Source organism: Anser anser (assembly GCF_964211835.1).
Source record: "Anser anser genome assembly, chromosome: 1".
Classification (NCBI taxonomy): Eukaryota; Metazoa; Chordata; class Aves; order Anseriformes; family Anatidae; genus Anser; species Anser anser.
The window spans coordinates 112490567-112502999 of NC_139720.1; the positions used below are offsets into that span (position 1 = coordinate 112490567).

General features: G+C 45.8%; 1 protein-coding gene across 7 annotated transcripts in view; it reads left to right on the top strand.

The window, feature by feature from the left end:
* Positions 1 to 431: 431 nt before the first annotated feature.
* Positions 432 to 12433, top strand: part of EVA1C (eva-1 homolog C) — a 38467-nt gene continuing 26465 nt past the window's right edge. Inside the window, exons 1-2 of one of the 7 annotated variants that reach the window (XM_083841773.1) lie at positions 440 to 1260; positions 1895 to 2010. In XM_083841773.1, the coding sequence (XP_083697899.1) occupies positions 1962 to 2010 (49 nt within the window). In that variant the 5' untranslated portion in view covers positions 440 to 1260; positions 1895 to 1961. Of the gene's footprint in view, positions 1261 to 1894; positions 2011 to 3861; positions 4000 to 12433 lie in introns of all 7 variants that reach the window. The other 6 variants (XM_083841770.1, XM_083841769.1, XM_083841774.1 and 3 more) reach the window with 6 other exon arrangements.

The window sequence follows — 12433 nt, forward strand, 5'->3', positions numbered from 1 at the left end:
GCCAGGCTGACAGCAGCTAGGTGTTCCTGCCTACCCACTTTACACCCGAGCACAACCCCAGGGTAGAAAATGTTTTCATGCCCGTTTCCAGTGTTGCTTCTAGGGTCTCTTGCCCTTTAGCCTCCCATACCTTAACAGGAGCTGCAAATTACGTTTGAAGGTGGCTTAGCAGGTCGTAAAGAGAATTTGTTTGAACTTCCCGCTGGTTTACTTTCCAGTCTTACAAAACAGATTCCAGGGAACAACCTGAACCTTCTCAAAGTAACTTCAAGATGTTTTCTCCCTTTGCAATGAAAGCCTTAAGCAATACTACGCACTTCAAACTCACCTGCGCTGAACTATGTGGGTCTTAAGGGCTTGGGTGAGGTGTTCTCAGACAGAGCCGTGAGGAGAGGACACAGAGAAGGGGAAAGTTTATTTTACAACATGCAAGAGTCGGGGCCGTTTCTTAACACTGCTGTTTGCCCACTGAAATCCCTCGTCCAGGCAGTTTATCCTGCCAGCTGGGCTTCCCCCAGAGACCTGCGAGCCGACATAAGGCCAGCAGCCCAGCAGGGGCTGGCATGCGGGCCGAGGTGCTCTGAGGGAGGGAAGGTCGTGCTGCGGGGATCAGGGAGCGGTGGGGAGCACCTCGCGGCCACCTGGGGAAGAAAGCTGGGAGCGTGGACAGCGGGGGGCCGTTGGCACGAGAGTCAGTCCTGCACCCGCTGCCAAGCAGAAACGAGGGGATAAAACCGAGTTAAAAGCGAAGCGCACGGGGCGTGAAGGCGGAACGCCGCCCGTCAGCCAAGAGGGTGGCGCCGGGCCCGAGAACTGCCCGGAGAGGGGTGGGGAGAGCCGGGGGAGGGCGGGCGAGGTGCCGCCGGCCCTGAGTCAGCCCGGCCCGCGCGATGCGCGCTGAGGGCAGTGCCGGGCGCGGCGCCGCCGAGGAGCCTTTCCCCTTCCCTCCCTTCCCTTCCCCGCCGCCCTCGGGGGCTCTCCCGCGGCGGGGGGGCGGCTGCGTGGCCGGGCAGGGCTGCTCCGCCCTCCTCCTCCTCCTCCTCCTCCTTCTGCTCCCGGGGGCAGCCCCAGGTGGTGGCCGCGCCGGCTCCACCATGTGAGGCGGCGGGGCTGCCGCCGCGCCGCCCGCTGCCATGAGGGGAGGGGACGCGGGGCTGCGCCCACGCCGCCCACAGGTACGGCCCGGCCGGCTGCTGCGCCTGCTCTGCTGCGCCGCCCTCCTGTGCGGCGCCGGGGTGGCGGCGCTCGGAGACTTCGCAGGTAACGGGGCGGGACCCGCCGGCACCGCGGCGGGAGGGAGGGAGGGAGGGAGGGAGGGAGAGGTGGGAAGGTGGGGCGGGAGCGCCCAACGGTCGCCCACACCCGGCTAACGGTCCCCTACCCCCCGCTAACGGTCCCCTACCCCCCGGTAACGGTCCCCTGAGGGGGGATAAAAGGGGTTAAGGGATCCCCGAGGGGTCGGGCGGGAGGGTTTTCACTGCTCGCCGCCGTCGGTGTCCTGGCTGCGCGGTGAGGGGGGCGTGAGGGAGTCGGCGAGGACCCGGCTGGCAGTGCGTGGAAGTCCCTGGAAGGCTTCCCACTTTCTTCTGCTGGAGGCTTGGAGCCGGGCCCCGAGTGCCCGGTGGTTGGTGCTGGTTGTTGTGCATCTCTGCGCTGTGGCACAGAGGTGGTGGTCCTTGCTCCAAAAGCATCTATGTCAGATAACAGCAGGGTGCCGTGTCAGTGCAAAGCGAATAACTGTGGAAACTGGAAGGCAGAAAGTCTCCCTGGTCCGGCAGGAGGGAGAAACAACCTCTGTTCTGTGCTTCTGTCACTTTCCTCGTGTTCCATGACATCTCGCTGCTGGGGCACAGTTATTTACAGGAGCGGTTCCTTTCCTTTCTGTACCCCACAGTAAGCACGGCGTATTCCTGGCAAGCTTAAGGAACTGCCTCCAGGGCAAAAAGCTATCCTCGCCCTTAATGAACAGAGCAGAACTTTCCGAAAGCCAGCCGAGTGCACCGGAACAAAGTTAGTATGGGATTAATAATCCAAATGTGCTATTACACATGTTGATGGAGTTCATGTTCCTGCAGTTCAAAAGGCCAATGATGGTTCTGCAGAAACTAGAGATATTTTCTCAGCAGTAGGAAAATACAGCCTGTGATTTTGTTACTGTGTCAAGCTACGTAAGTCTGAACATTCCTAAGAAAGCAATCACCAAATGTAAAAACCAGAATTACATGCTGAGATAAACTACATCCTCCTGTTAGATTCCTTTCACAAATAAAAGCCTTTTAGGTCTTTTAAATGCTTGCTTTATTTTATTTTTGCCTACCTGCTGGGTTTTAGATGTTAGTTTTGGAGTTGCATATAGTTCTCAAAACAAAAGTTCAGATTTTCCCTTCCAGATAGCCACTGAGTTAAAAAATATCCCTCTAGTTTATCTAGGAAAGTTCCTCTCACAAAAGTCCATTCACATTGAAAATGAAGTTATTCAGATAAGGTTATCCAAGATACATTTCAGAAGTACATCTGTATTCAGTATTTCATTGTGCGCTGAACTTTCCCAGTAAGTAGAATGACCAAAGATAATTCTCCAACTCACCCTAGACATCAGCATTAAAAATGTCATGCAGACAATTCGGTAAATAAAATGTAGAAAAGATTAGATTCCAAAATGCTTGCCAATCCAGACTGGGGACGCTTCCAGGCCTGAACAAACGCCGCTCACATTTGCTTTTTACTTTTAACAGAGATGTAATCCAGAATGACAGAAAACACAGAAACGGTGCTGGACACTTTTTTTAAAAAAAAGGCATCCAGAACACACGAGGAAGTTTCTAGCGACTTCAAAAGCAGGGAAACGCGCAGCAGGTGCTGCAGGCCGGGAGCTGTCAGATGTAAGATGACACCCTGCAATGCCATCCCGAGGCTGCTTAATACCTGTTAAAGGATTGCAACAGGCTCTGCAACGGCAGCTTCGAGCCAAGCCTCTGAAGTTGCTGAATTTCCTTATTTGTTCCCCCCCCCCCCGCAGCAGGAACAGCGACTTGATTTTCATAAGCTCTGCTGAACGTGCGTGAAAACAAATCTGCCCCGTTTAAAGGGACAGCACCTCCTCGGGGATTCTCCCGAGGGGTTAAAGAGGGACCTGGTCTCCCTAGCTTTGCCATAGTCCCACATGTTCACAGTGCTGGGAGGGGGCAGGTCTAACCCCCTGCTTTACCCTTTCTGAAGGTAAAGCTCCCAGGTGGCAGCCTGCATGTTTCCACGTCAGGATCGTGTCGTGGCAAAAGCAACAGAGATCAGGACCGTGAATGTGTTCGGCACCTTTTGATCTCTTACGGGGAATTTAGGAGTGTGCAGAGAACTGGAGGGAAAGTCACTTAAACTTTTCCTTCTCTTCGCAGATTTCAGTCTTTTATACTCAGTTTATCAGGTGCATACTTTCTTGGGTCATTGCCTTTTCTGCTCTGTGTGTTTCCAGCATCAGATCTCTACCTCTACAGCCCAAACTCTGTTTCTTTCTCCTTCTCTTTCTCTTCCCCTCGCTCTTTCTCCTCGTTCTCTCACTCTGGCAGCTTTCTGTAATCCTTCCCAGCCTGCTGTCAGATTGCAGCAACTGTACATGTAATCCTTGTTGTTCTCCTTATGTATGCATTAAATTACACTGGCAATTCTAACCTGCCCGGAGTCCATCTGTTAATCGCAAGACCTACCTGCTGCTGGTAACAACTCAAAGATGACCCCTCTTTGGATTTGTCTGATATTTTGGAAAGCAAGAGCAGGGAACAGTGTATGTGGATAGTGAAGGGTTATTATGAGGTTGTGTTTTTTTTTTTTTTCCAGTATGTGACTTGTATTTATTTCCCCATTTAGTAAACTGGCGACATTTTTTATGGATCACTTCACAGAACAGAAGCAGTGAAACTTTTACAGTATTTGTCCCTCTCTTTTCATAAGAGACAGGCTGGGAGTGCTGGCTGGGAGTAGAATCTCTTCATTTGGCTGTTGCAGGTCAGTTGCTGTGATGGTCTTGTTATTGCACTCGCTCTCCTAGGACATGGAGCTGGGGGTTCTTGTATGTTTCTCAGTCTAGCTTTTAACTATGGAAAGGTGTTGTGTTTTGTTTTGTTTTGTTTTCTTGGCAACATTTCTCCCCTGTGTGGTAATGTTTTATGAATTGGTATGTGAATTGGTATTTCCTAGGGAGAAAAATGTTCTGAAACAGGACTCCAGCAACAGAGTTCTCAATCTAACTGCGTGAGGAGGACTCTGTCAGTAAGCAAAGTTAGTTTCTCCTTGGTAACAGGAGGTATGTGAGGTAAACTAATGTTGATAGACACAGAACTTAAAGAGCCACGTAATCCATTCTTCGCTAGCAACTTGGTGGCAACAAAGGATGTATGGATATTGTATTAGTTGTTGAAAGTGGAGGTTTGCCCTCAGGTGAGCAGTCCTCTAAACGATTCATTTTTTAAAGCACGTATGCCAAAGTTTGTAACTGGTAGCTAAAGGGGAGGAAAGGTTGAGGGGGTGGAGAGAGGGAGAAATCCCAATTCTTTTCTCAGACCTTCATGCATACTGGTTTGAGCTGCAGAATTTTCTGCCTCTCATGACTCCTCTTCAAAGGACATCTAAAATAATTTTTCACCAAAATATTTAGTCATGTCCACAGTTTCGTTCCTCATTGACAAATCTCTGTCGTCTCGTTGCTTTTCTCAGTGATCACTCGCACCTTTCACAGCTCAGATCAGGTCCCAGACCAGGAGATGGCAGACTGCTGTGAATTTCGCTGATTCTCCAGTCTCAGTGAGATAAAATCCCGAGTAGTCTGGGCTCCAGGAGTCCGACAGAAGTGAATAGGGGCAAATACCTCTGCCGGCTCCACAGAAAGCCCAACTGCCCCCTCCAAGCGCTGCTGTGGGAGGGCGGGTATGCAGAGGTGGTGGCAGTGGTTGAGGGGTGCAGGACTCATCGCTCCCTCGCCTCCATCCCTGCCCTCACTGCTGGCCGCAAGAAGGCACTGGGCTCTGCCCTGGGCTCTCTGCCCCTCCTCTGCTCCTTCTCCTACCTGCTCCCTGTCCGTGGCCAAAGCAAACCGGCCTCTTACCCTTCCAGGAACAAATTCCTTCTCTCCAGCAACACTGAGGAGCAAGTACATGTGGAAAAAAAGGTGAACAGCTGTTTTACCTCCTTGCCTTCTCCTCTGCCTCTTCTCTCCATGCTACCTTGGGCTTAGGCCTTCTGCTTGAACTGCCCTCCTTCGCTCGGTTCGCCACTCAGTCTCCCCTTCTGTACCTCACTCCCAGCCAGGTTTTCTGGGCAGCTTTCAAGAAACGTGTCTGTAACCGAAGATCAGAAATGAAGTAACCGTGTGATTGCACGGCTGGGCTGAAGAATGACTTTTGGGAGGTGAACAGAAAAAGTGGCCCGCTGTTTAGGTAGAACCTTTTAACCTCTGTGCACCGGTGTCAACTTTTCTTTCATTTTCCAGAAAGTTCAGACAGAACTAGGCATTACTTTAACTTCATAGACTTGATCTTCTGACCCAATAATAGAGAACAAATGGATCTAATGAAAAAGCAAACCAGTTCACCCAAGAAACATAATCTGGTCTTGTGGCCTTTCTGCATTAAAAGTTTCCATTAAGTTCCGTGGCATTTACCCATCCCAGATTCCCCCAGGCAAAAGGAAAGCAAACAAATGCTTCGAGCAAATGCTTTGTTTGTAATAACGTGGCAGGATCAATCAAGACCAACCACAATGATGCAGAGAGGTTTTTTTGTTGGTTTTGTGTTGGTCAGATAAAGTCCTGTACAAATTTTCTGGAGTCAGTTCTGTTGAATCATTGTGGCAACTGGAACTTGTCTTTCCACCAGGATATTTAATGAGGTGCTAAAAGGAGCGATGTCGATGATGCATCTTCTTGATACTGGCTTGTAAGTGCCAAACGCAAATTTTGGTTGCTTTTTTTTAAAGTGAGCATCTCATTTTAGAAACACGTTTCGTAATGTGGGAGTTAAATCTCTAAGTCTGGTTTAAGGTTTCTCAGCGTGGAGTGGATTTGGATCTGTGAAACAGGTCTGTGTCAGAAATGAGAGCCAAGGTTTTGTTCTAGGCTCATCTCTGCAGTTCTAGATGCTTTCCTGAGGAAGTGTAGCTTATGAAATCTGATTTTATATGTGGCCTAGTGTTTAGTTTTTGCTGAATCCGCTGGTTTTGATCATCCTTGTTGAAGCTTTGGCCCTGTTAAATTCCTACACATTATGTGAGTGTAAGCAGCTGGGCCCTGCTGGCTTCCCCAAGAAAGGATGCTGCTCCAAAAGCTCTCTGATAGTGAGTTAAAGCTTAGCTTGATGCTCTCCGCCTCCCTCACTGCTGCTCCCAACAGACTTTGGGAAATCCAGGTATGAGACACAAACCTATAGGAAACCTGACTTCCTGAGCTCCTCTGCGCAGAGATGGACATGTTGGAGTCTGTCTTTCAGATTCTTTCAGCTCTGGGGCAGGAACTGTCTTCATTCATCACTGTGCAGATTTCTGGTGCTTGACACATCATGTGTTATTTTTATTCAGAATAAATAGCAGGGATTAGCTCCTCCTGACTTCCTATTCTATCTGCTACTGATACCCTTCTCAACAGGACAGAGCTTCCAGGCAATCTCGGCTTTATTAGAGAAAGTGGTTACAGACCTATTCCAAACAAATGCTCTTATTTTGATGGAAGTGTCCCCAGACAGAGAAGTCACTGTCTGACCAGTCACCAGTTATCAGAAGTCTGCTGTCTTCCAACTATAATCTGCAACTAAAACTGAAATATTTTGGTATATAACCAAACACAGAGAAAATAGTGTCTTAAAGGGAGCCGAAGAGCAGAAGGAAGTGTGGTTGTGCCTTATTTGTTCAGCATTGGTGAGTCATTTCGTCTGAATTTCTATGCATTTTAAGAGTTTTGTTTCAAAGGTCTATTGTGTGGCTTCTGGCAACAAATTAAATACCAGTACTGTTTGGGTCTTAATTTAGAATTAATTTAAAAACATCACTCATAATATAAGACCTGACTGAAAGCCTATGGAGGTCACTGGAAGGATTCCCAAGAATTTCACTGGGCTTTGGATGAGGGTCGTAACCCACAAATATCTGTTTATTTTTCCTCATTGTATTTATTCTTGGATGGGAAGACAAGCATTCATTTTTCAGATTAATGGTACAGTTTTGGACTTTTCATTTTTTCAGGCTAAAACTGGGTTGGGGAAAAAGAAATGTCGTAAAGAAAATCACCAAGCTATGAGGATAGAGGGTTGTAGGGTTTTTTTTTTTTGTTGTTGTTTGTTTTCATTTCTGTTTTTTGATTTTTCTGGCTTGGATCTGATAAACTATAAGCTTTCCTAACACTGAAGATGCAAGCTGCCAGAGGATGGACTTAGTGATTCAATACACAAATTTCCTGGTCTCTAATTTATCCTATCCCTTGTAATTTGATTTTTCGAGTGTCAAATATAAATGGGAATGCATTAAATGGGAGTTTGATTCAGGGTTCAGTTTGCAAAATGAAACTTTTTTTTTTTTTTTGAGGGGCTGGCAATGAACAAACTCCCCCACCTCCCAAGTTTGCATGGAAATTCACGTTCATAAATTCAAGTTTTCAAAGGCATATTTTCCCCTAGTCCCTAGCGTACTTTTACTTTTAGTCTTTGGGAAGGTCATAACTTTTCTGTCTCGTGAGCATGGTGATTGACTCATTCTGTCTCCACGATGAAGTTGCCACCTGCTGAGCCTTTCTCTTGTTACTTCTTGTTAATGGCACTAGAAGAAGCTACTCAGTCTCCAATGAAAAGGAGCTTTTTTTGTTGGAGTTGGTGAGTTTTGTTGTTGTTCCTTCCTTCCTTCCTTTCCTTCCTTTCCTTCCTTTCCTTCCTTTCCTTCCTTTCCTTCCTTTCCTTCCTTTCCTTCCTTTCCTTCCTTTCCTTCCTTTCCTTCCTTTCCTTCCTTTCCTTCCTTTCCTTCCTTTCCTTCCTTTCCTTCCTTTCCTTCCTTTCCTTCCTTTCCTTCCTTTCCTTCCTTTCCTTCCTTTCCTTCCTTTCCTTCCTTTCCTTCCTTTCCTTCCTTTCCTTCCTTTCCTTCCTTTCCTTCCTTTCCTTCCTTCCTTCCTTCTTCAGAAAAGAACCTCACGGTCTCCCTTAGAAGTCTTTTATCTCTTGTCAGCATCACTGGATAGGAGGGAAAAAATCTTCCTTTTCTACTGTAATAGTTCCATATTAAGTCACAGGACAAGTATTTGTCCCTGTGGCTTCGTGGAATAGCTGGGAGAAGTATAGCTGACTATAGCATGCAGTTTAATACAGACCCAAATCTTCAGAGACTGGTAACAGTTTCCCCCTTCCTGGCACCTACCTTGCTTGCTGAGGAACTCCTGGACACTTTTACCCAGGCCTGCCAAGTGTTTTATGCTGCCCTTCCTATTCATTTGGCGTACAGCCATAGGAGTGTGTATGAATGTAAGGAGAGAGAAGGAGGGAAAGAAACTAGGAAAAAAAAAAAGAGCTAGTGTGGGGGGGAAGGAAATGAGTAGGAATCTCTGATTTCCTCAGAGAGCCATTTGGATATAAAGAAAGTAAGCATCACTCCTAGATGACAACACAAGGGAATATGAAATTGTCCATCTGAAGGAAACAGAGAACAGCTGTGGGAGGACATGAGAGAGAGAACAGTCAGCTGGCTTGTGAGTGCGAGAGTCATGGGTTTTCCCACTCTGCAAAAATTTCTTACACATAATTGCAAGTCCAAGCTGAGTGGCCTGGATACAAAGAGGTTATGGGGTGCCTGCAGAAGCAATGCCCATTTGGCATAACCAAAATGTTGCAGGAGGTCTGTGCTTCCTTCATGATACCTTGGGTTTGGTTTTGTAAAAAGAGCTCATAGCTTAGATTTTTATGTGTACTGTTACTCACTGAATAAACCCTGTTCACATACGTGAGTTTAAATGAGTTCTTAGGCAGAATTGCCTTCTTGTTACCTGAATCCCTTCTTTGGCCTAAGTGGAACCAAACCCTTGCTTAATTTGACCCTCAGATTTAGCAGACAGAGGGAGTTATGATCAATAAGATGGTTATGATCCATGAGTTCTGATTACGAGGAGAAAAACAAAATAATTTCCTTAGTAAAGCGCACACGTGTTTTTAAAACAGTTCATGGAAAACATGACCGAGCTCTCCATCACTAATGCCTGCTTTGATTGCCATGCTATCCCAAAAGCATTTTCACTTTTAACTTAAGGATTTTCTTACTGAAGTCTTAATCCCCCATCTGTCATTAAGGCCAGTGAAAACAAGTTGCCCCATTAGCAGCAGGCTGATTAGCTCTCTAGTATGTGCGCGCTGTCTCTTCAGCAGCCAGTTTACTTTTAGCATGAGTAAGGGATTGAATTGAAAGTGAGAGCTCTTACTTTGGCCTGTTAGCTCAGGCTTCAATTTTCATGAAACTTGTGGCAACTTTATTTCTGTGATTCCTCTACCTCCCTAGGTTTGAATCTGGCCACTGAGCTCAACAGTTGTTAAGGGAATGGCAGATGGACAGAGTAAGATCTCCTAAGTTTTATCTCCTGGGGAATGGTTAATTGAAAACTCCCAGGGTCTGATTCTAAGAAAAGTAAGATCTTTGGAAGCTCTGAAACCAAACTAGACATTTGGAAATGGAAAGCTTTTTAATGGTCACTAGCTTATCACAGAAATGAGATTACCACTAGTTTTTCCAAGTGAGCATCTGTCCCCCACATCAAAAAGGTTTCAATAACATCAAAAATAAAATTATGGAAGAATGATTTTTCTAGCCTGGCAGACCAGTTTCTCATGTCATCGCCCACGGTGCAAGCAAAAGGATGAAGATTTTGGGATAGCAGTCACTGGCAAGGAATGTGAGTGTTGAGAGGAGGAGTGGAAAAAAGCTCACTGAAAAAAACAAGTGAGGGAAATTGAGTCAAATAGTGACTCTGCAAGAGAGCATGTATTAGGCAAGTGGGGATTTTTATGTGTATCTCTTGAGTGAAGCTGTTACGCTCATTTCAGAACAGTAAGTAGAATAATCGATACTTCTGCCTGAGGATATTTCTAATTGATAAAAGACTGAAAGACCATACCTTTCTGGAGTGACTCTGAACAGTATGCTTACATGGCACCTGATGTACAAAAAAGAATAAAGTGATGTGGCAAGAAACACAGTGGTTTAATTTTAGAAATAGTGTCTTTCCTGCATAACATTTTGCATTCTGTCATGACTGCTAGCTCCCAAGTAGAGCTACCACGGAAAGAACTTGCAGACAGCCAAGGTAAGAGATGAAAGGGAATTACAAGAAGCAGATCCCTGCCCTGCTTCTGTGAACAGAGCCAGCCAGGCACTGTCAGATCCACACACAGAGCAGGGCTCTGAAAGCAGTGATTATGAAGTAACCCTGAAGAGCATTGTCCGTGGTGTAGTTAGTTGCCTCTAAAGACCAACAGAGAAAGTGGCAGAGGGGAGGGGGCATTAGGGGGTTAATTTTCCTTCCACACTTCCTTCACAAACCAATGGAGAACATACTTCTGGAGAAATACTGCGGCTGGATCATAAATACCAATAAATGTCAGATTGATGCTTCTGATGGGGTTTGTAGCAGAGTTTATCAGCAATTCTGTTATCGCTGCATGAAATCTCTTCCCTCAAACTCGTTAGTCTTGCTTGTGTATTTTTAATGCCTGTTGGCACAATTCTTCAGAAAGCGGCGGGAGATGATGTAGATGTGCTGAATGGATTAGCCTTCTGGAACTCCCACAGCAATGTGTGTGCTGTTTCAATCTATTTTGATCCAAAATGGACTTAAATGTCTTTGAAACAAGCTAGCAAATCATTGTGCTAATTAAGCTAGATAGCACTGTGCACAGTAACCAATATTTCTTACTCCGTATGTAAAGGCCTGATTCTGAGAATCCTTGTAGGCTGTGTGATACCCAGCTTCAGCCTCCAAAAATATTACAAAGCAAAGCTGCTCTCTTGCCAGAAAGACATTACATCAGTCAACGCTGAGATTGCATTTAATATACGCTAAGCAATAAGACTCATAGCTCAAAATGTTGTTCTTGATGCTTCACGTGGTGAGATTCATGCCGGTACAAGGGGGCTGGGCAGAATGAACGCATTGATATAGCCGAATGCTGAAAAAGGGCCTTAAGGACTTGTGTTAATGACCCCCACCATAAGGGATGAATTCCATATAACGTAGTACCCCATGCTGTCTGGTGCCACTCACTGGAGACGTAAAGCATCTCTTGGCTGGCCATTTGCAGGCTTTTTGGTAGTCATAGTTCCTTCAACTGAGATTTTTTAAGTTTCCATTTTTACAATGGTCTGAAGTGGGGGAAAAAAATCTTTCTGGATTTTCTTACCTTCAGGTTCATGATAATTACTACCATTACTGTTATTATCCAAAGCAAGAAGAGCAGGAGCAAATGTTGAATATAAAACTACAACATTTTAAGAGCTGAGTTTTACACAAAGAGGTGTCTATTTACAACGTTAACTCTCCCAGGCCAGTTAATTTTGTCTGTCAGTGTCATTACAGTTTATCAGTTCTCCTTTGCAACCAGAAGTCATCAATAAGGCTTAAAGCTTTGTTCAGCTGCTCAGTCTCAGTGTTTTGTGTGTTTTCCTGGGGCTATGTTTTTTAGTTGAAGTTCTTTGTCAACACAGTTGATGCTGTGACTAATTTGGCTAATTCTGCAAGAAAGGATTACGCTTGGATCTTGCATTGGTATTTTGAGTCTCAGTAAGAAGTTACAATGAATGAGGAGTCTGGGTTAGGCAGACGGTTGAGTGGGATGATACCTTTTGGCCTTCAAATCAATAGGACGTATGATTCAGGCTTAACTTCTGAGCCAGTCTGTAATGTCTTTGAGATGATTTTGTATGCAGAGCACCCCGTACAACGCTTATGAATGTGTCTTGGGTAAATGGGAAAGCTCCTAGCGAGGCTTTCACACAGAGGCATAGAGATGCTATTGGGACACTGCTGCATTGCCAAGTTATTCTAATTTAGCCAAATCTCACAACAGCTGACATTTTCTCAGAAGTATCATATTGTTTTAAAGAAGTCACATTTATTATGTTTTGAAAAACAAAAACAAAACAAAGAAAAGAGGAAATCTGTAGTCTTCCTTGCTGCAGAATGAAGTTTGACAAAGCGATTCCAATAGCTACCTCCCAGCCCCCATATTACCCAGTAAGCAAAGAGAAAGGACCCAACAGTATGTTTAAAACCTTAAGTCGTGTAAGGATTTGATAAGGTCTCTTTAAGATTCTGTATGCTCAGGGTAAGAAACCCCGTAACTCTCAAGTCTTCTGCCTTCCCAGTCCCAGTGCATGCCCAGCGGTGACCTGACTGCACTGGGGCGAGTCGTGGTTGTGCTTCAGCCCCCTC